Raw genomic sequence first — 22,534 nt, forward strand, 5'->3', positions numbered from 1 at the left:
ATATATATATATATATGTGTGTGAATGTATGTATATATATATATATATATATGTGTATGTATAGATATAGATATATGTATATATATATATGTAGATATATTTGTAGATGTGTGTTTAAATGACTAATGGGGGGGTTATCAATTATTGTATTTTATTTTTTTCTAGATTAGCTTTGAGAGTTCTGTAAGTCTTTCTGAATTAGTCAGTTTTTTTTTTTTTGCGATAAAATATGCAGATTCTCATATATATATTAGCTACTGTCCATTTGGTAGCATTAATTTTACAATATTTCACAGGGACAGTCAGCACATGGATCAAGAATTGCTGCTGACCCAGATTGGGTTGTCCATAACTGTCATTTATTTTCATAATTAATTATGAATCTATGCCATATTAATATTTTTCATTACAACTTGACCAGGCAGGAGTTTATATAAACGTTGTGGTATCAAATGAAGCTTGTATAATGGTGTGGAACTGGTCAATGACACTTGCATAACTACCACTGAGATGCAGATATTTGTATTCTTCCTTTAGCACTGTGCAAGTGTACATAAAAATTTGTAAATGTGTTAGACGCACTCTGCTTGGCAGCCTTGCTGAACTCTTTCATCATCCAGTTTGGCACGAGTGTCAGAAATAGCTTCTTTCCCAAATGGGGAGTGTCAGTACTTGGTGAAAGTGTAATTTTAGTTTTAACATATCAGTATATGCCATATAAGTACTTCAGTTGATAACTTAACCAAGATGGAGATTATGGTAATTATAGTATCAACTGAAAGCTTGCATATTGCTTGAAAATGTCTGAACATCTTCCACTGGCTAAATACCACCACTTTGCAGACATCTGGTCTTTAGGAATGCAATATAAAAATATGCATAAATATATGTATTCAAGTATATCAGATCTTTAGCAATGGAATATAAAAATATGCATAAATATATTTATTCAAGTATATCAGATCTTTAGCAATGGAATATAAAAATATGCATAAATATATTTATTCAAGTATATCAGACTATCTCCACTTAGTATGGTGAAACATTGCACAGACCATGTCATAACACAGTTCAGGAATGGATCCCGACTCAAGCAAGTGAAAAGATGTGAATTTTTATGAGCTATTATAAATGTACCATATTAATATTTATCTTAAACTATGATACAGTGCGTGTCTAGAGAGAGAGTGAGATAGGGAGGGAATATTGCATAGTATCAACTGAAAGCTTACAAATTAATGCCCCAAATGTCACGAAAACCTAAATGCATACGTACTAGATGGACATTTACAGTGCCCATCTCCAAATATCTTGTGAAGCTGGGCCTTATCAAGTATTGTGTTCTGAGTAACTGACAAAGGCTCTTGTGATTGGGCGTTGTAATACATATAACTTTATAATTCTTAGTGCCATCGCTTGCAGCTGATGCATCTGTCACCATTCTCAATTGCTGGAACATTAATAGCTTAACGTGGGTGCCAGTGGCATCTGTAACTCTGAAGCTGTGCTTGTTGGTGCAAATTTTCCATTTATGACTGGCATACAGCAGCTGCTGTTATCAGTATTTAATATATTATTGGGCTTGTACCATTATCACAAAAAAATGGTCCCAGAACCTTGTATCCCACAACCTGAGACATGACTACTTTGTCCACCATGTGATTCTTGAAAGACCCAAGAGGACAGTTTGTACTTTTGTTTGTAGTGATAGGGGGTTACTGCACTAGCTTTGTCTACACGTACATGGAACTGGCACCTAATGTAGTGTCCACCTTTTCTTGGTCAGAAAGACTGGATTAGTACTAGGTACAAGCAGGGTCAGCCACAGGGCTCTCAACTTTTACCAACAGAATTTGGAACAAAGTAAAAAAAGAAAATAACTGGAAAAGGCCCCAGATTAGGGACACATTTTACATGTTAATGAGATCCAGTTTTAGGAGGAATGTAATAAATCTTTGAGAAACATCGGGGGGTGTCCCTACAAAACAGGGACAGTTTAGAGGTCTAGTCAGCAGTACCTGCTGACACTCTGCATTGCTGCTACCTCTCTTCAGAAACCGGAGTACTGTGCTGAAATAAGAAACTTATAGCAACAGATAAAACTAAGTAATACTCCCCGTTTGCTGTTGGGTAATGCCGTGCTCCTGAAGTGCAACACTCCTAGCTATATTTGCTTTCCATCTTGATTAATTTTAATTTGTTCCCTTTTTTCAAACTTTGCTTAGTAAGTTTTAATGAGCTACAGTCTTTCAGTGCTAGTTGAGGGCCATGGCATTTAGTTGTAAAAGTTGTGGCAGTTTTATCTGCTTTCTGCTTTTGTGAATGAAGCAGAGAATGTGTTAAATTCTTACTTTTGTATGTGTAGATGTTGACAGTTTGGCAGTGAAGGCATATGCGGAAGTGTTGCTGGGGTTGGTCAAAGAGGGCAGTTGCTGATACAAGGTGTTAGGGGGTGCGATTGTCGGATACCATTAAGATGGTAATGCATAAATGAATGCTAATACTGCATTTGTGGTCAGGCCTGAAGTGCTTTAATACTTTTCATGTGGTGCTTATAGCAAGCTACTTGCTGCATTTTTAAAAGGAGAGAACCTTTTTCTTTCCACCTTATAGTTGGGGAGTGCAAGATAAGTAACCTGCAGAGGGTGAAGGAATTGCCTAGCTAGAATTCTGGTTATTCATTTACAATTTCAGCTACAGTTCTAGTTATTTGTGTACACACCAGCTTTTTTCACTTTGCTGCATGTAAAGATAGCGTTATACTAATTTTATTGTTATTTTTTACCCTACGTCTGCTACAGACGTTCTTTTAAGCAAGTAGGCATCAAAGCAATCCTTGTAAGAGACAATAAGTAAAATGACTGGATAGTTGTTTAAGTTGAACAAGCATGACATGCTTTGTGAAATGTCAGCAGGTGCATTGCTTTTCTCACATTTGTACCGCATTTGATAAACTTTTTTCTCACTATGTATTTTTGGTTTCCCAGGCTCACTTGGCCGCATACATCGCAACTCTCCAAATTTCCACAGAATGTCCAGATTTTTGCCTATTTTTGGTCTGTTTCTTGTAAAATGTTGGTTTCCTAGCAAATTGTTGAGGACTGAAGTCCTAAAATAATGACAGACATTTGAGTTTCAGACTTCATAACATTCAGAAAATTCATGCTGATGCAAATGCAGTTATTCTATCAATTTTCTAAGTTTACAGATTAAGTATTTAAGATTTGTACCTATTTTTGGACCTTTGACCCCTCCCCTAAATTATTTATGGCTTTGTCCTGATTTCTTGTGCTAAGAGGTATGCTTGGCCACTATCTTTCAAGAAAGACTGGTATAATAGGAGATGGACTAGAGAGACTATATCCCTCCTGCATGCCTTATGCCTATCAGTGACATCACTGACTGCGTTTGTGCATCCAGGCAGCTACCTCTACATACACTAACACCTGTAGATACAAGCACTAGATCAGACGCCAGATAGGCTCCCTGGACATTGCTTCCATGGGAACCTGCTGTGTGTAATTTGGGATTACACCATTCTCTGAGGTGAGCCAGTCAATGTTTGTTTCAATTGTCAATCCAAGGTCTCAAGAATTTTGATCAGCTTGGTTTGTTTTAGCTTTCCTTTTGATATTTTCTAACCTTTGCATATTATTCTCTGATTAGTCAAACTGATTTTCTAGCAAGAAACTTAAGCCTATTTTTCTATGGCAAATCAAAATGTTTTCTTTCTGTAGGTATCAAGGTTGAGACAAAACCTTCCATCTTTTCTGCTTTAGCTCCATCTAAAAGTAAACCTGTGATGATTTCTGGTATTAATGAAACAAATTTCTATTTATCTTTTAGGCAGCAAGAGCTTTAAACAGGTTTCTTGAAAAGATCTCACATGCAGAGAGAAAGAAAATGATTTTATCAGAGGAATTGTGTAATCTCATGTGAGTATTTCCTTAAGATAAAAGCATGTTTGTGTAATGTCATACCCCTCAACTGTCCTGATTTTTGCCTCATATTTTTGGTCTGTTGCTCTTAAAATTTGTGGTTTGGTGGATTTCTGTGGCAAATCAGTAAAGATTGAATTCCCTAAATAATGACAGACTTTTCCGTTTCAGGTGTCCCCTCAGAACATGCATGGTAACACAAGACCTTTTATTCTAGCAACTTTCAATATTTAAAATTTGTCCCAACTTTTGGGGGCTTTGTAGCCCCCCCCCAATATTTTTGGCTTTATTCAGATTTTTTTGTGCTAAGAAATAGAGAGCTATTGTGTATATTTATTGACATCCGATTGCTTGGAAAGTCAGAATGAGTAGGTGCCATTTTCAGTGAAGCCCCAGGGAGAAAAGTATTATGAAAATATTTTTTAAGTACAACAATTTCACAAGCTCAAAAGTAATACTGAAGTACCTACAGTTTAAATAATAGACCAAACTCGACATAATGTGAAAACATTTGTTAAAAATAGATATCAATTGTATGACAATAACTTAGTTTAGAGAAATTATAGCCAGTTTAGAGAAATTAAAGGTAAGTTTATAAAATACAAATAAGTAATGCAATATGAAGTGAGAGAGAAGAAGAAAGAGTTGTGGTATAATTAAATAGTCTGGGGGGGGGGTCTGGGGAAAGAAACAGATTGAAAGAAAATAGGAGAGATTAAGGAGGTATTAAGGTATAAATAGGTACTTGCTCATATTTAGAGATAATAACTTATCCTGGGTTTGAGTAGGAACAGAGGACAGAGTTTTGGCTATGAAGTATTTCAGAATTAGTTTATGGCGGGTACTGACCTGAGGGGGTACAAGTAAGGCGTTCCAGGTCTTAGCAACAGGATATGAATACAGACCATGACCACCACCACATTTATAGGTTTGTGGACAGACACATTTTTGGTCATTGGATCATAATGATTCAGTGGGAACATAGTTGTGTAGAATGGTATTTAATGACCAACAAGCATGGATGCTGAATAAGTTTATAGGTGGTAAGAAGCAGAGTATTTATGTATGTAAGTTGATGGTGTAGATCTAACCAATTTAGGCCTCTTAGTGGTGGGTTCTGATTGCTGCAGGATGGCAAGTGTAGTTTTAGTTGCATTGGAGAGTGTTTTTTCACTGTATAAAGCATCCCTAGTTTTTGATTTTTTTTTCTATGCAGGTCGAATTTAGGATTATCGTCCTCTATCATCACTAATAATTTTTGAAGTGACTTTAATGGTTAAATTGAGAGAGAGTATTTTAATTTTTCAAGAGAGCGAGGGATTTGGTGGAAATAGTTTTTTCTGGGTTGAGCATGATTTGTTAGTTACAAAACTCTTTCAGTGGCTGTTAAAGCTTCCCAAGTAATTTTTTGAGATGCATCAGGTTGTCTAATTTGCATGAGTGTGTAATGCCATCTGCATGTTGTATTAGGGAGGTCTGTTGTGTGGAGGGTGTTGGTGAGAATGTGCTAAATATGATGGGACCAAGGAAAAATCCTTATGGTACACCAGGGGTTACTTGGAGAGGGCTGTGTCATTTTGTTGAGTGATATCTATTGGAAATGTAGCTTTTGAATGATAGAAGGGTGGGGCTGAGATAACCATAGTGAGGACTTATGAAGTAGAAGTTTGCAGCGGCAAACTGTGTTGAAGGCAATAGAGAGGTCTAGAAATGAGGAGACTGGTTTGCCATTATCACTAGCTTTATTGATCATATCTATAAAAGTTTGAAGTGCAGTGTTAGTACTATGGTTGGGAACTCAGATTTGCTGTGAAGAGGCTAGGAATTCATCTTGCACAAGATAGTTTAGCAATTGTTTTTCATTACATTTTTCAAACATTGAACCATATTTTATTACAACAGAAATGATTAACTGTGAAAGGCTGAACGTTTCCCATTGTTAATATTGGAAATATTCTAAATGATCTCTGAGTAAGCTAGAGTTTTACTCTGAACAGTATACTTATTCGCACACATGTAATATATGTATGTGGCTGTGTATATATATATATATATATATATATATATATATCTACAGAAAAAAAAACATTTAAAGGAGATGAGCAAAATTCAATATATTCACGTTTGTTCTGTATTTTCAGTCTGTTATTTCTACCATTTCTCAGCTTGCAATGCTGAGCCCAAACATTTCAATAAGAAACCTTTTGATAAATGTCTACAATTCCTACTAGTCTTCTAGCTTTAGCACCTACACAGTTTCTTTGACCTCTTCACTCACCCCTCAAACTTCAGTGTATAGCACTTGTTTCAGAGTGGTCACTCTTCTGATAATTACATATGCTCTAATTTTTATTTAAACTGTGGTCTTTTAATCTATTCTGTAGCTGTCTCAGTCATGTTCTTTGCATGTATGGCTATGCAGTAGTAGATCATAAATATGCTTATGAAACGTTTCATTACATGTGCAACAGATATTTAGAATACCACTGATGGTGATAAAACTACACTTTCCAAGCCTTTGATTACCCATGCCTCTGGTACTGTATACTTCCAAGCTGAAGTCTAAAGAATATGTACCTTTCTAATGTTAAGTGTACATAATTTTGTGCTTCCTTCCCCTACCCTTATTAACTAAAATCCTTCACTTGCATTTAGGTCTAAAAGACTTCTGTATGCTTTTTAACAGTAACCATGCTATTCACCTACTATTTTCTCAATTGTTTCTTAATTCCAGCAAAGTGTTCTATTCACTTCTGATTATGCTCTACTCTCCTGTTGAAAGCTTCTGGTATTTTCTTAGAAACATGCATCACTACCATAGCTTTTGGATTTATACTTGTGTTCTGCATAAAATCACGGACAGAGTTTTTATAGATCTTGTGTAGGGTAAAATAGAATATCCACTCCAATTACACATGGAAAAGTATTGGTTTGTTTAAGTGGAAGACATCCTGCCTTTCATATTTTTCAAATCAAAGGGTGAAAAGCTCGCCAAGACCAACCATGTAATAAAAACTGCAAGAAATACTAAGCCCAGATAGTTTTTACATTAACAATTTAAACCTTCTGTAGTGGAAACGCATGGAATTTATGCATATGATCCCTTAAGGATATACCACTGGATCAGCTACATAGCATGAATGCATATAGCTTTTTATTTTTTAAATCTTTATGGGTACATTCAGTCTAATAATGCCAAACCCAACTAGCTTGTAGCCATGCTGGTTTCAAACTTTTTTGTACCTCATTAGCACAGCATGAGTCTATACTACCTTATCGAATGATGAAACGAACGAATGCTCTCTCATCGATCCGATAAGGGCAAAACCCCTAAAAAGCCAAGACAGGGAACATCGATTGCTGATACGCAAAAAAAAAAAATGAAGTGGGGGAGGGCTTTGTTCCTCTGCATGATACAACTCGTGCAGCTAAGGCTATTTCTTGGTCCTCTCTGCACTGGAACCCCCCCCCCCCCGTTTTGAGCTTATGCAAGCAATTTCATAGGATTAATTGATCATTATGGACCACTGCTCTCTTGTGCATTTACTTGCCCGCATCTGTTGTAGTTAGGACGCATGAACCATGATTTGACTTTGAGCTCTGCTTCAAGCATGAGCGCCAAAGGTTTGGCATTGCTGGAGGAGTTCAGGTCTTGGATCTTTTGAGTGAAAGCTTGACTAGGAGGAGCATAGTGCTGTGTTGCAGACTAACACCTGTGGTAGAGGGCAGATTTTACCTAATCAGAATCATGACATCTGTAAACTAGTTAGTTATGCTCTAGTGTGTTGTGGTCATCAGAGCATCTGTATTGTTTTTCCAGCTATAGGGCTTTAACATCATCATTAGATCTGTGTTTCATTCTCTAAACTCCATTGATATATTTTAATACTATTTATTGTATTTTATGGGGCTGAGTACATTTGTTTCCTACCTGACAGTCGTTTAGCTCATAGTTATGATAAATTCATAAATTTGGATTCAAGCTTAAGGCCTACAGTTTACAGACTGTATCCCTTTTAGTTTATGTTGATCATAGCTTGCTTCTATTTTCTGGGACCACTTAGATTTTGGATTTTTGAGGTATAGATTTTTTTTATCTTAATGTTTATGAAATGTCAGCTATCTCAGGATACTTAATTGCTGTTCTATTTCTGTTTTTTGAGTAAGATGATCAATAAGGCTGCATATGAAACATATTTCTCATCAGATTGGCTTATGGACCCAAATCATATTGGTTTTCTTATTTGCTGTAGTATTAAAACTGCCCTAATATCAGAGCAGTTAATCTCTCTGTTGCTGGACGTCTGGACTTCTCTTCTGTTCAGTTTTTTTTCCTTAATCTTTCCCACAGCATTTAGTGTTAATCTGGGTATCTCAATAAAAATATTATTAATGTATAAAACTGGTTGACTCCTGTCTCTCTTGTTACATCCTGAGGTGGTTTCAAGTCTTGCTACATTTTGTTCTTGCTGTCTGGATGTTGGAGTACCTCCGGCTTCAGTCTTAGGTCTGCTGCTTATACCGCACCATGGGAAGGATGTTAGGAGGAGAGGACTGATCTTCCCGTTGCTGTGCTGATTCTTATCACAGTCCCTCCTTTCAGTAATGTCTAACAAGCACATGGTCCTTAACAGATGATCTGGAGAGCACTGCAGCTTTCTAGTAACTAAAAAAGAAGGCACGTAGTACAGAAACTCTGGACATGCATACCATCTCGGGGGGGTCTATCTTACTGTTTCCATCTTTTTATTTTTTATGGCAGCAGTGGGCTGAAGCTTGCATTGAAAATGCATGATCTTGGTATCAATCTTTGACCAACAGATATTGTAGGAAAAGGTGTCAGTTGTAGTGAAAGCATTGTTTCCATCTGAAGAATTTCAGCAAGACCACATTTTCTGCCTGTGGACTTCTGTTGCCATCCATGGCTTGGTGTCCTCTTAACACAGCTGTTGTAGTGTCATTACTTTGTTTCAGACATGGAGACTGGATTTTTGCAGTTAGTACAAAATTCACTAACATAGCTGCTAATTAACACATTACTCTCATGCTAAAGCAGTTGCATTGGCGCATTGTCTTACTTAGAATGACACCCAAACTCGTAGGTTGGGATTCATTAAAAAAAAAAAAAAGGCACAAACGTACAAGTTGCACTGCTCACACACAATCTAAGTTGCTCTGCAGTGTTAAATGTGATTCATTGCTATGCACATTTCCTGTAGCACTGCATCTAATAAACAGGAAGTTTCATGATTGTGAATTACTCAACTGGGCAGTTTTGAACACTGCTTTGAGTGCCCTACCAATCTATGCTAATAGATGGATAGTGCAGATAATTAACAGATCACACATGGAGATGCACCCCTCCCATAAGTGTACATACACAGGCACATGCACAAGGGCGATTAAATTCTCGCAACCTGCCTACTATACTTGTCCTCCCCTAAGCAGTGCCAGAAGTGCTAACTAAAGCAGCAGTGTTGTACAATGCAGCTGTGTTCTGTTCAACCTTTTCTGTATATACGCGTGTATATGCTACAGTCATACATCTGCAAACTCTGATATCATGCATGTATGCATGCACACAAACACAGGCACGCATGCATAATTTGTCATACGCACACTACTTACCTGGATCGACAGTCTGGAAAGCATTTAGTACCCTGCATCACACCTGTGCAGATTATACGCATTGAAATGTACAAATTTACATGGCCAAATTGTCCAGTATTTTTGTATTTTGTACACTGTTCTGATGCTGATCTAGTATAGACATTTATGAACCACAATAAAAGGTAATGTCCCCTGCAGAACACTGCACTGGGTTGCTAACAAAGTCCATTATCATTTGCAATACAGTTAGATGTTATGTACAGAGATTTAGGAAGCTTTTGACAGCATAATCTGCAGACTGTTACCCAAATAGGTGAATTTTGTAATAAACCATCTATATGCAAGTGAGCATTTTCTACACGGGGTCAGGGTGTTGCTTCAACTGTCACAATCGGTTTATTCAGTGGCACACTGCACCTTCTTTGATGGTTATGCCTGGCTGTCACAGGCCTTCCGATGTGCATTTTATTCACGATTTTCCTGGTAATTCTCTCCCTCCTGCTGCCTTCCTGTCTCTCTCAAATCTTCTTCACTTCATTGTCTTTTCCTGCACATGTGTCCGAACCACTGCAATTTGTTTTGTTTGACCTTTTCTGCAATTGGAGCTACTTTAGCTTCTGCACCGATGGCCTTATTTCTTTGTCTGACTGACGTTGTGCATTCTGCTACCTGTTTTTCATCACCATTTAACCTCAACTGCCCTACCCTCACTGCCTAGGTTTTCTGTACCATATAGTGGTATTGGTCGCTGCACTGTTTTGCACACCTTACTTATCAGCTTCTTTGGCATTGTTCTGCCACACACTACCCCTGACTCTGCTTGTCAGATGACTGAGCCCCTGTGGTTCTAGCTTTGACTACCACCTCATTCAGACTTCCTTTCTCCTCAACCACCCCATCAGATATTTGTAGCTGTTAATCTGTCTCATTTTTTCCCTTCTGTCTCAATTTTCATCTTCTTCTGATTTCCCCATTTGCTGCAATGACATCTGTTCTCATTTTCATCCCATATGTCTTCAGCAAAAACTAAAGTTCTTGCTCAAGTCACCTCTGATGATGCATCATCTGCATACAGCAACTTTATAACTCTGTCTCCTTTGACCTGTTTGCTAATGTTGTTAATAAATAACTATTGAAGGCTGTTTTTATTTTCTGTCCACAACTGTGCACCACTGCTGCTGAACATAATGGAGCAATTTATGGCACCAAAATCACACAGGCCATAAAGCGTGCTATTGCAATATAATCCGTTGTTGCTAGTCTGCTACTAGATTAATATAGTTACTGCTCACTTTTAAACTGTAAGCCCCCAGTTCAGCTCCACTGTAGATTTGGCTATAACATGGGAAACGCAAGCTGAACACTGATCTACCAGCCGTATTTACCATCATACACACTATATCTCTGTCCGCACCTATGCTAAGCTGCAAGAGCATATTACCTGTAATACAAGAATCCGCTCATACAAGTGTCAAATGGTGTGTTTGGTACTGGGTGGGACTATTCCCTTATATGTTTAAACAAAGACCCTCTGCTACATTGTAGCTTGTATAACTTTGCAATAGGTTTTAGACTCAACTGTGATTTTCTGTGCAAAATGGTCTTGAATGCTACTGTGGATTTTGTGCATCTGCTGCTACCAATTGCATAGTTCTTGGGGATTTTTTTGTGTCTACTGTTACCGATTGCATAGTTCTTTGGGGGTTGTGTGTCTACTGCTACCGTTTGCATATTTCTGTTGTACTCTCCAATATACATGTGATTTTACTGTGTTTTACTGTTACTGCTACCTGGTGCATAAGCTCTATAAAAGGCTTCCCTCATGCATGGAATATTGTCCAGCCCCTCAATCTACTTACCTGCATGTCTGCTTCCTCACTCCTGGCCTACACAGTTAATAGCACATATTGTATAGGCTACTCTGCACATCCATACCCCCACTCTCTCACTCATTTGCTCCCTCTCCACACCCCTACTCTTGCCTTACCTACCTCACCACACTCACATATGCTTATTTCCCTCCTACCCCCTCCACTCACCCCCCTATTGTCCAGGCCAAAAGTTACATAACCTTACCCCAGAAATAGTCAATAGTGTCCCTTTGTCTTTCTTTTGTTTCCTTTCCAGCTCGCTAGGTCTAACAAGCAAGCCTCTAACTGTGTGGAATTCACATACAGTCCTCTGCAAAATTACCTCTTGCTACCCTGGACCTGAGGAATCAACTAATTTACCAGAATTAAGCCTGTAACATCTCTCAGCACTAGTGCATGTAAGCGGCAGTGGTCTTATTTCATTAACTGCATATAACCTAGCTCACCTCTGTAATAGCACTCACTGATAGCGTGCACACTCGCAGGGACACCTCATCTTTCCTGGGCCATTTTCTGCCTAAACTACTAACTGTCCACCTCTCCTTCCTCTCTCAGCTTCCTTACACTCATCCTCCACCAAATCTCGCTCTCCGGCGAAATACACCCCGACCCCAGATCTACTACCAAAGCAGAAACCACTAACCCCTTCTCTTACTCAACCTTAAACCCTCTATAAAAGAGAACGAAATTCTCCCCCCTGGCTACCAAATTATTTTCAATGACAGCCTCTACATGAAAGGTGATAATGTAGCTATTATTCACTCCACCTATCTTACCATTACCCTCTATAGCAACAAGATCCCAAACATTGCCAACGCTGAAATCACAATAGAGATACTAAAAATCAACAGCCACAAGTCCATATGCATAGGTGCCCTCTATATTCCCCCAGGGAATAATATCCAAATACGTGAAAACATCCTCTCCTGGTTTTCCTCCACCATCAAAAATGACACCTATATTCTTGGTGATATGAACATTAACTGCGCTTCTATTGACTCTCAAACCCCATCTAACACCATCAACCTATTCAACTTCTCCCAACTAGTAAACTCGCCCACCTGACCAAACAAAGATGGTACCGCTGGCACCATCATTGACTGGATCTTACTTCCCATCCCAGTCTCATCTCACAGGCTGGAATCCTCCCAAATCCTCTCAGTGACAGTCTCCTCTCTCCCTTTCAAAAGCAGCACCACTACATCCAAACCTGCAACATCTCCTTGTTCAACCCCCACACATTCTCGGAGCGTCTAAAGCACACTGACTGGTCCCCCTCCTAAAAATCCTTCCCCTTGACAATGCCATAATCTACTTTGAGTCACTCCTAAAACTTCTTAACCACCAAGCTCCCCCTAAGAACCAAGTGCATAAAGTCCAATCCCTCCCCCTGGCTCTCAAAGGAAACTAAACTAAAAATGCGGCTACGAGACAAAAAATGGAAACAATACCAGAAAAATAAACAACCCAACTCCCCACTAGAATTTAAACAAATCTGAAACTCTATAAAAAAAACTAGTAACAAAAGCTTGCAAAGCCTACTACTCCAAATCCAATCCGAGCACCCATCTAACCCTAAAAAATTTTGGGACTCCATCTCCTCCCTCCTACACCTAGGAAATAAAGAAAACCCCTGCCCCAATCCCAACCTCACAGACCTTGAAACTGTCACTCACTTCATCACCACCACCTTCGTGGAATGCATAACTAAACTCTCCACCTACCTCACCCTCCATCCACCCCCAACACTATGAACCCCCCCCTCATCCTCCCAGCCACATCCATCCCTCCTCCACTTTCAACCTAAAACCCATTCCCACAAATAAAATAAAACTACTCCTAACTCAAACCTGCTGCACTGCACCTGATAACCTACCATCAGCCTTCCTCAAACTATCTGCAGAGAGCATAGCCTTTCCCATTTCCATCTTAATAAACAGATCCATCCAGGAATCCTATGTCCCATCTATCTGGCACCAAGCTTACATTATCCCACTCCATAAGGGTAGCAAAAACACCGACACCATAAATTTCAGACCTGTTGTCATCCTCTCCCCCTTTCCAAAATATAAGAAAAAGCTATCCACTCACAACTAATGCCATATCTTACACAAAACAACCTCCTTATTCCCACTCAACATGGCTTCTGCCCTGGTCACAGTACCATGACTACCCTCCTTCCCTTTCTTGAAACCATTAACCTAGCACGTAACTCTGGCAAACTAGTCTCTACCCTGTTCCTTGACCTGTCTAAAGCTTTTGATACAGTCTCCTACCCCATATTCCTATCTCAGCTCTCCTCTCTTCCTCCTCCATTGCCTGGTTCTCCAGCTACCTTTCTGATTGTCAACAAGCTGTATAGTAGAAAACCTCAACCTCTCCCTTCCTACCGACCGCCACTGGAGTACCCCAAGGTTCTGTGCTCGGAGCCCTCCCCTTCCACCACACCATCCCAGAGTCCTCACTCATACAATACGCAGATGACTCAACAATCATCTGCTCAGCCTACTCCCCTTCTAAACTTCTCTTAACTCAATCTGCCTTGTCTAAAACAGAAACCTGGATGCAAAACCACTGGGCCATAAATGCTACTAAAACTAAACTGATGATCTTCACACCTTCAGGAAACAATACTATTGACATAAACTCTTTTTCCATACTCAACCAAACCAACACCCCACTCAAAATTGTATCCAGTACCAGTAAGCTGCTCGTCATCACCATAGATGAAAACCTAAAATTCTACATCCATATCCAATCCACCTTAACCCTCCCACCAAAAACTAAGACTCCTATATAGTCACAACCGCTACCTCAACCCCTCCACCAGACAAACCGTAGCCTCTTCCTATCTTCTCCCCTCTCTTTTGTATGATGCACCTCTGTTAACCAATCTCCAGCTCGGCCTGCAAGCCAAACTTGAGTCCTGCTACCATAAAATAAGCAAATTCGCTACCAATTCTAAATACTCTATCCACAACTGCCAATCCCTCCTCACCCTGCAAGGCTCGAACTCTCCAACTATTTGAAATTCCTTTAGCTCACCAATGCCCACAAGCTCATCTTCAAACCTTCCAACTGCCCATCCCTCACTACATCCTTAACCCCCTACACTCCTAACCACCCTCTCAGATCAGAAAAACAAAACTTCCTACAAATCTACAAACCCTTACGTCCCCCTGGCCAACTTCTATCCTGCCCTGTAGCTAAACTGTGGAATTCTCTCCATTCTCCCCTTCACAATATTTCTAATCATTCCAACTTTAATTCTCACTTGTTCTCACATGTGTTCTCAAAATGGGCATGTCCATGTCATTCTCCTACATAAGTCCCACCCATACCCTCTCATTTCTATCAATACTCCCCACTTACAGTACTGGACAATTCTCCTACTGCACCTTGGATGACCTTATTTGATGTCATTATATGAAATGGAACTTATCTGTGGAAATCCAGCAGTTCACATCAACATTCCATTCCCCTGTCTGTATTATGCTAGCAGCCCACCCTAATAATTGTTATACTGCTCTAAATATTTTTTATGCTGCATTATGCTGTACTTTGTATGTAAGTAATTATGATGATTTATTTTTATGTCTAATATTAATGTATATTCTAATAGTCTGTAACATGTTGGTGGACCTTTTCTCCCCGGGTTTCCACAAAAAAAACAGGCTGCTCTTGGCCCAGTGGACTTCCCCAATTATCAAACAAAATGTAGTCCATCACCAGTGTGTACAGCAGTGGGTTTAGAGCTGAATTCTGTTATCCACCCAGTCCCATGGGGACTCTCCTTTGTAAGTCTGAAGACTGATCATACTTTTGTCATTGAGTCCTCGCACGTAGCCTGCACTACTACTACCAATGTTTCTGGAACTTTGCACCATCACAGGACTGCACAAATCCGCTTTCTTGGGGCTTTGTCATATGCTTTCTTCAAGTCAAAGAATGCCCAATTTAAACTTTTTCCTCATTTTATTTATTTATTTTCCATTTGTTTACCGGGTTAGTCTGACTGGACACAAGGTGACCGTTTTCAGCGGAGGTTCCAGATACAGTATAAAAAATTATAAATATAGCTATTTTGTACAAAAAGCATAGAACATATAAAAAGAGTAAAATCAGAGTTTTACAAATGATGTAGCCTACAGTGGTTAAAATATTGAGACACAAACAAGATATTATACAACAAATATACAATTGCTTGAACATAAATTCAAAAAGAAGTTTCCATAACCAATGTCATAAACTAGAAATCATAACTTTAAAGGTGGCTTAAATACCTGGTTCACAGTACTATGGACTACACAGTACACCTGTAATCTAGGGATGTTGAAAGTCAATAACAGGTAAAATTAGTTTCTGTACAGGAACATATCCAAGTTTTGAATACGAGATCTTTTAGTAGGGATTTGAAAGTATGTTTCCTATTTAGACATCTAATGTCAGGGGGTAGAGAGTTCCAGGCCTTAGTAACTGCATAGGAATAAAGGGATTTGCCTGAGCTATGTAAGGAATTGGTAATAGTCATTAGGGCGGTATTGGAAGATCTTAGTTGATGTGCAATATTATGGAAGGTGAGGAGACCAGAGAGAGCAGGTATTTTATTTGGTTGGTATAACAGTTGATGGGTCAGGAGAAGTTGATTGTATTTTAGTAAGTTAGGGGAGTTCTAACCATCCTAGTTGTCTTAGGGAGAGGCAGTGGTGAAAATGAAATTTAGCATTGGTTGCAAATTTTGAGATTTTATTGTAGCAGGTAGATAGGTTCAGAAGGTCAGATTTGTTTAGGTTAGTTAGAACTGGGGAAGCGTATAGTAAGGTGGAGAGTAGATGGGTACGAGAGATAGTGATTCGGGATTATCTTGCAGCAGTAGAGAGAACCTAGTTTTTATGAACTTTGGCAATTGTGTTAGTCAAATTTTAGGTTTTGGTAAATAGTTATGCCTAGTAGCTTGGCAAGCATTACTGGTGTGATAAGGGTCTTGGAGGATGTTATTGAGTATGGCGAGGTGGGGGTGAAAGTTGTGGATGGGTGGAATATCATAAGTTGGGTCTTGTATGGGTTTAGTATGAGTTGGGAGGAATTTAGCCATTTTTCTGTAGTAGTGAAGGCTTCCTGGGTTCTGTCTTGAAGAAATTGTAGAGAGGGTGGTGTCATCAGCAAGGGGGGGTAGTTATTGGTAAAGATGGAAAATAGTAAGGGACCAAGAATAGATCCGTGCAGAACATCTTGTCCCACTGGGAGGAGAGGGGAGAGAAAGTTGTGCCATTTAACAGCTTGTTGGCAGAGGGACAGATAATTTTTAAATCACAGTAGAGAGGAGTTATCCAGATTGAGCTCATAGAGCCTATAGTAATTTGCAGTGGGATACCATGTCAAATGCCTTTGACGGGTCTAGGAAGACAACAGATACTAAGTAATTGAGATTTCTTTGTTGGTTGACATGGTCAATAAAGGATATAAGGGCAGAGGTGGTACTATGGTTTGGCCGAAATCCATGTTTGGAATTTGCTAGCAGGTTATATTGAGGATGATTCAGTAGTTGGATGTGTACACATTTTTCTAAGATTTTTGATAGGGAGACAGTACAGCTATGGGGTGATAGTTACCAAGTTCTGTCGAGGAACCACATTTGTGTAGGGGGAAGACATAAGAAATTTTCCATAGAGGGGACAGTGTGTTCAGCTACGTATCAATTGATGAGTATGAAAATAGGGTAGGCGATGGCAGAGGTGGCAATCAGGTAATGAGCAGGGAGTTCATCAGCAGCGAGAGTGGCGGGCTTCAATTTGGCAAGGTGTTTACGAATGAGGTCAGTTGGAACTGGTTTAATAGAGAATTGGGTGTTGGTCTTATGATGACAGTTTTGTATTTTGGGGGCATTTGTAGTAGTAGTGGGGAGATTATCGAATACCTTTGGATGGAGGAGGTGAAATAGTCATTAAACTGAGTGGCAATATCATTATCACCTTCAATGTTAAGGTTTGGGGAGGTGATTTTGCCTGGTTGGAGAATGTGGTTGATTGCAGACCAGAATTTGTGTGGATTGTTAAGTTTTTTGTAACTGGATATAGTAACTTTTTTGTCATTATGTATTTGATTTTTTTTGCTTTGTTTCTGAGCTCTAGGAGGTATTGTTGATTCGTACTTGTTTTGTTGGTACACTAGGTTGCCCAAGCTATGTCTCATTGAGTAGGGATCTTGTGTCCTTTGAGATCCAGGAGGCTGGGTTGGTTTTAGTATGAATTATACATTGTGGAGCCATAAGATTAAGGATATCTAAGAAGGTAGTATTAATGTACTCCATGGCTTCATCTAATGGTAGAGTTTTAAGAGGTGACCAATTTATTTCTTTTTAAGGTGTTGATGAATTGGTCTGGTAGGAAATTTTTGGAACTATGGATAGAAAGTAGGATGGAGGTTTTTGAGTTTTGTGTGCTGCCTTGGTATAAGTGTGGGTAGGTTATCACTGAGGGAGTCTGGTAATGTACCAGATATGTTGGCAAATGAAGGCTTGTTGGTTAGGATTCAGCCTAATATAGATTCCTTTTTGGAGAATTTGTCTGTACGGGTGGAGGTTTGGATAAGCTGTATGGAAATTAAATAGGTTTAAGTGGTACTTTGGGGGGGGGGTGCCGTGTTAGAGACCCAATCAGTGTTGAAGTCACCTGGTGGTAAGTAGACACCTATAATGTTAAGTTGTTTCTGCTGGTTGCTTCTTGTCCGCTCTGTCTTATGGCAAACATCTGGTCAGTTGTACTGCATCATGACTTGAATCCAAACTGTTCATTACCCATCTTACTTTCTACTGCTCTACCTATTCATTTATTATTCACCCTGTGTGACACTTTCATGTAGTGATAGGAGTTTGATACCTCTATATTGCCCACTTTCCTTTCTGAGCAAGCGCCTTGATGACTCCAGCTGTCTCTCCATCATGGTATTATTATTGTGTGCATCTTTCCTTTGATGTCCTTCAATTTCACTGTTGCAGTATTCTTTATAATAGGGATCCCTTGCCAAGGGTGGCCCGACATCCAGCCAGTATGTCAAAGCCTTTAGCTTGCTTTAAGGCAGGGGTGTCCAAACTTTTCACTTGCAGGGGCAGCATTATCAACAGAAATTGTCTTGGTGCCGCATGTAAAATATATCATATAGTTAACTGTATCGCTGTCACGGGTGACCAAAGTCGACCCCCTAGCTGTATTGTAGGTGAATTTTAACAATGAATAAATGTAATAAATGCATAATATTTGCCCTAAAATTCAAATTCTCATTCTAATTCTTAAAATAATTAACTCTAACTTCTTAGTTTAACATCTTAGTTTATTTGTAAAAAAAAAAAAAAAATTAACGGGTACGAGCCCTTCAATTTGTATGAGATCATACCTATGATTTTGCTGGTTTCTTAAAGATGTCCCTGTCTTCCATCATGTCCTTAATGTCCATATGTTGTCCAAAGCGCTCATGTATTCTTCTGTTTCTAGATTTGGAATCTGTCCCTGAAATATGGCACTGGCAATATTTCTTGCTTTTGCACTGCTGTCTGGTCAGGCTGATCTGAAGATGAAAGAAGGTTCATCAGTGGTATTCTCAAACTGAGCACCCCTTTGGAAAGGCACATTTCTAGCTTTGGAATCTGTCCCTGAAATATGGCACTGGCAATATTTTTGCTTTTGCACTGCTGTGTGGTCAGGCTGGTCTGAAGATGAAAGAAGGTTCATCAGTGGTATTCTCAAACTGAGCATCCCTTTGGAAAGGCAAATTTCTAGCTTTGGAATCTGTCCCTGAAATATGGCACTGGCAATATTTCTCGCTTTTGCACTGCTGTCTGGTCAGGCTGGTCTGAAGATGAAAGAAGGTTCCATCAGTGGTATTCTCACACTGAGCACCCCTTTGGAAAGGCACATTTCTAGCTTTAGAATCTGTCCCTGAAATATGGCACTGACAATATTTCTTGCTTTTGCACTGCTGTCTGGTCAGGCTGTTCTGAAGATGAAAGAAGGTCCATGAGTGCACATTTCAGCTGATGACTTGTACAGATCACCCAATGAGGCATAGCATCATCAGATGACACCTTTTTATACTTCTTCCTTAGCTCACTATACGTCTCCAACTTGAGTAGTTTCCCAGTGTTTGCTGAAAATTTGAAAGGGGTCTTCCAGTATTTACTTTTCACAAATTTCAACAAATAACTGACTTTATTAGTGGCAATGTTTATTCATGAAACCTTTTCACAAGGGTGCAGCCAGACACAGACCTTTGCAGAATTCAAACATATTGGTCATAGTTCTTGTTATACTTAAAGTTTCCATATCAGGAGGGTCAGGCTGTCAAGTCAAGATTGTTCTTTTGTGTAGTAAGCAAACATTGAGTATAACCTTTTTAATGTGAACACGGAGCCTGTCTTGGTGATACCAGTGTGTCTATATCGGTTTTGATGGAGGTAGTGGCGATGCGAAGAGTATTTTCAAGATGCTCATCTGAAATTTTAGTTCTGATTTTATTTTTTGTATATTTCATGCGAGAAAAAAATTGCTCGCAAATGTGCGTACTCCCCAACAGAGATGTCATGAACAGGGCATGTTCGTAAAGTGATGGATATTTTTCTTTTGGCAGATGCAACTTATAAACCTCCATTAAAGACACTTGCAGCAATTTTTCTTTAAGTTGTATATCTGGCTGCAATTCTATGCATTCCATTTGCAGGTTTGCAGGCAACATGTTGATGTCAACTGAAAAGGGAGTAGCAAATGTACTGAAATGCCGTTAGTGTTTTCTGAAATCTTGAAATCTGCTCTGAAAGTCCTGTGCTAAACTATTAATTAATGCTGCATATTTTCAGTATTTACGTGGCTTTGTTCAGACAGTGTTTGAAAGTGAATGAAGTTACTGTTCTTAATCTGACAGTGCCATAATTTCAGTTTCACTTCAAATGCCGTCACTATTTGAAACATGTCCGTTATTATTAGATTTTCACCTTGGAGGCGCAGGTTCAGGTCATTTAAATGAGCAGTGATGTCTACTAAGAATGCTAAATCAGCCATCCAGTTAGCATTTTTAAATTCGGGTACAGGCTTTCCTTTTGACTCCATAAAGCATTTTATTTCATTTCTCAAATCATAAAAACGTTTCAACATTTCACCACGACTTAACCACCTTACTTCCATAGCTAGATTCCAAGGTATTCAGAAACTCTTGAAACTGACGGTGATTTAATCCTCTGGATCTTATAAAATGTATTGTTTTAATAACAGCATTCATAATATCTTCCATTTTAAAAGTCCGTGCACACAGATTTTCTTGATGTATAATGCAGTGGTACTTCATAAAATGCACATTATTGATCTGTTTTGCATCATCTTCCATCAGTGTTGTTTAGTCCTTCCTTCTTTCCAACCATAGCTGGAGCACCGTCAGTTACTATGCCAGACATGTTTTCGATGGTCAAGGAAAATCTTGCCAGTGTTGCTTTTAGTGCTTTACAGAGATCAATAGACTTTGTGGTATCTTTCAGTGGTACCAGAGAGGTCAGTTTTTCAGTAATACCGAAATCCTTGTCAAGGCCTCGAATAAATATGGCAAGTTGCGCCGTATCTGTAACATCTGTGCTCTCATCCAAAGCTACGGAGTAAAACTTGAAAGTTGCACACCGAGATTCCAAGTATTTTCAGTATATTTCGCTGTATCTTCCACACGCCTAGTGATTGTCTGGTGAGATAAACTTATTTTGAAAAAATCTGACTTTTTTCAATACAGATTGTCTGCTACACTTTCAAGGCATTCTTTTATAAATTCACCATCAGCAAATGGCTTGGATTTTTTAGCAATTAAGTTTGCTACAACATAACTTGCTTTCACTAAGGAATCCGGTTGAGTAGCCGATTTTCGAAACCGCTGTTGTTGGAATGTAAGATTTTTCTTTAAATCTAATATTTTTTGTTTACAAGCACACTCCTTGCAATTCACTTAATTTGGGGTGCATTTGAATATAATGCCGTTTCAAATTGTAATCCTTGAAAATAGATACTTCTCTGCATAGTAAGCAAAGTGCTTTATTATTAGATTCAACAAAGAAATAGTTGTCAGTCCATTTCTCCTGAAGCACTCTCCTTTCATCCGCTATTTTTTTGGTAGCGGTTTTATTTTGGCATGATGCAGAAGCCACGCTGAAAAGTAAAAAAGGAGTAACTAGTATTAACTACTACTAACTACTTTGTCCCTAGTTATATTTATTATTTTTAAAACAATGGCTAACAATTTACATTACAAAACTAAGGAAATAAAACCCAAGGCTAGCCATAGCTGTAGTATATGCTAATGGTGCTGGAGGAAGCATTTTACATCCACAGCATAACATAAAAATATCCAGGCAGGGGAGAGACGGGTAGAATTCATGAAATTCAGATGGACACTGATAGAGCTATGAACATATGTATGGTTAGCATGTAAGTAACAGTTTCTTAATGGTACAAGGATGGTAGATTTCAGTAACCTAATCACAGCCCTACTGTCAAGTTAGACACTGTTTACTTTGCCTGCTACCCAAGGAAACTCATTCACTTGCAAAGAGAAAACTGGCACACACTAGCACTGTCATTTTAGTTATTCACTACAGCAGTACCAATGCTTACTGGGAAAACCACTCCAGCAGTCCAAGTACATAAAATGTCAACATTAGCAGTCCTACAATACTATAATCCACAAAAATAAGTCAACAATTTTGCAATAAAGTAAATAACTCACATTACTGACTTAATAAAACAATTCTGAATAAGCTACAAGAGGATCTCACCCAAACAAATGACTGGTAACAGAAACATGGGCCTCAAGCTAAATGCCAAAAAAATGCATCATCATCCACTTTGGGTATGTTTTAACTACCTGTGCAGTTGTGCATTTTTTTAATTTTTTTGTATTTAAGTCCGGTCATGGAAGAATTACATTAAGTATAATCACTTTGCATGTTACCAAAGTAAAAAAAAAATAAATAAAAATCCGCAGGAAAATAAAGGTTTCCATTGTCCAATTAGCAGGCTAGACTGAACCATTTCAAATTCTTCTGCATCTGACAGCAGACAGATGTTTGCTGTATTTATGTGAGACTGTTCT

The 22,534-nt window shown here is 38.8% G+C and overlaps 1 protein-coding gene across 1 annotated transcript in view; it reads left to right on the forward strand.

Annotated features, from left to right (window-relative positions):
• Window positions 1–747: 747 nt before the first annotated feature.
• The window catches only part of LOC122797013 (synaptonemal complex protein 2-like), a 256,765-nt gene continuing 234,978 nt past the window's right edge, over window positions 748–22,534 (forward strand). Inside the window, exons 1-2 of the mRNA XM_044065783.1 lie at window positions 748–759; window positions 3,847–3,935. Coding sequence (XP_043921718.1) covers window positions 748–759; window positions 3,847–3,935 — 101 coding nt within the window. The remainder of the gene's footprint in view (window positions 760–3,846; window positions 3,936–22,534) is intronic.

This window comes from Protopterus annectens, chromosome 3.part0 (assembly GCF_019279795.1).
Source record: "Protopterus annectens isolate FY-2018-M chromosome 3.part0, PAN1.0, whole genome shotgun sequence".
In the NCBI taxonomy this organism is placed as follows: Eukaryota; Metazoa; Chordata; order Ceratodontiformes; family Protopteridae; genus Protopterus; species Protopterus annectens.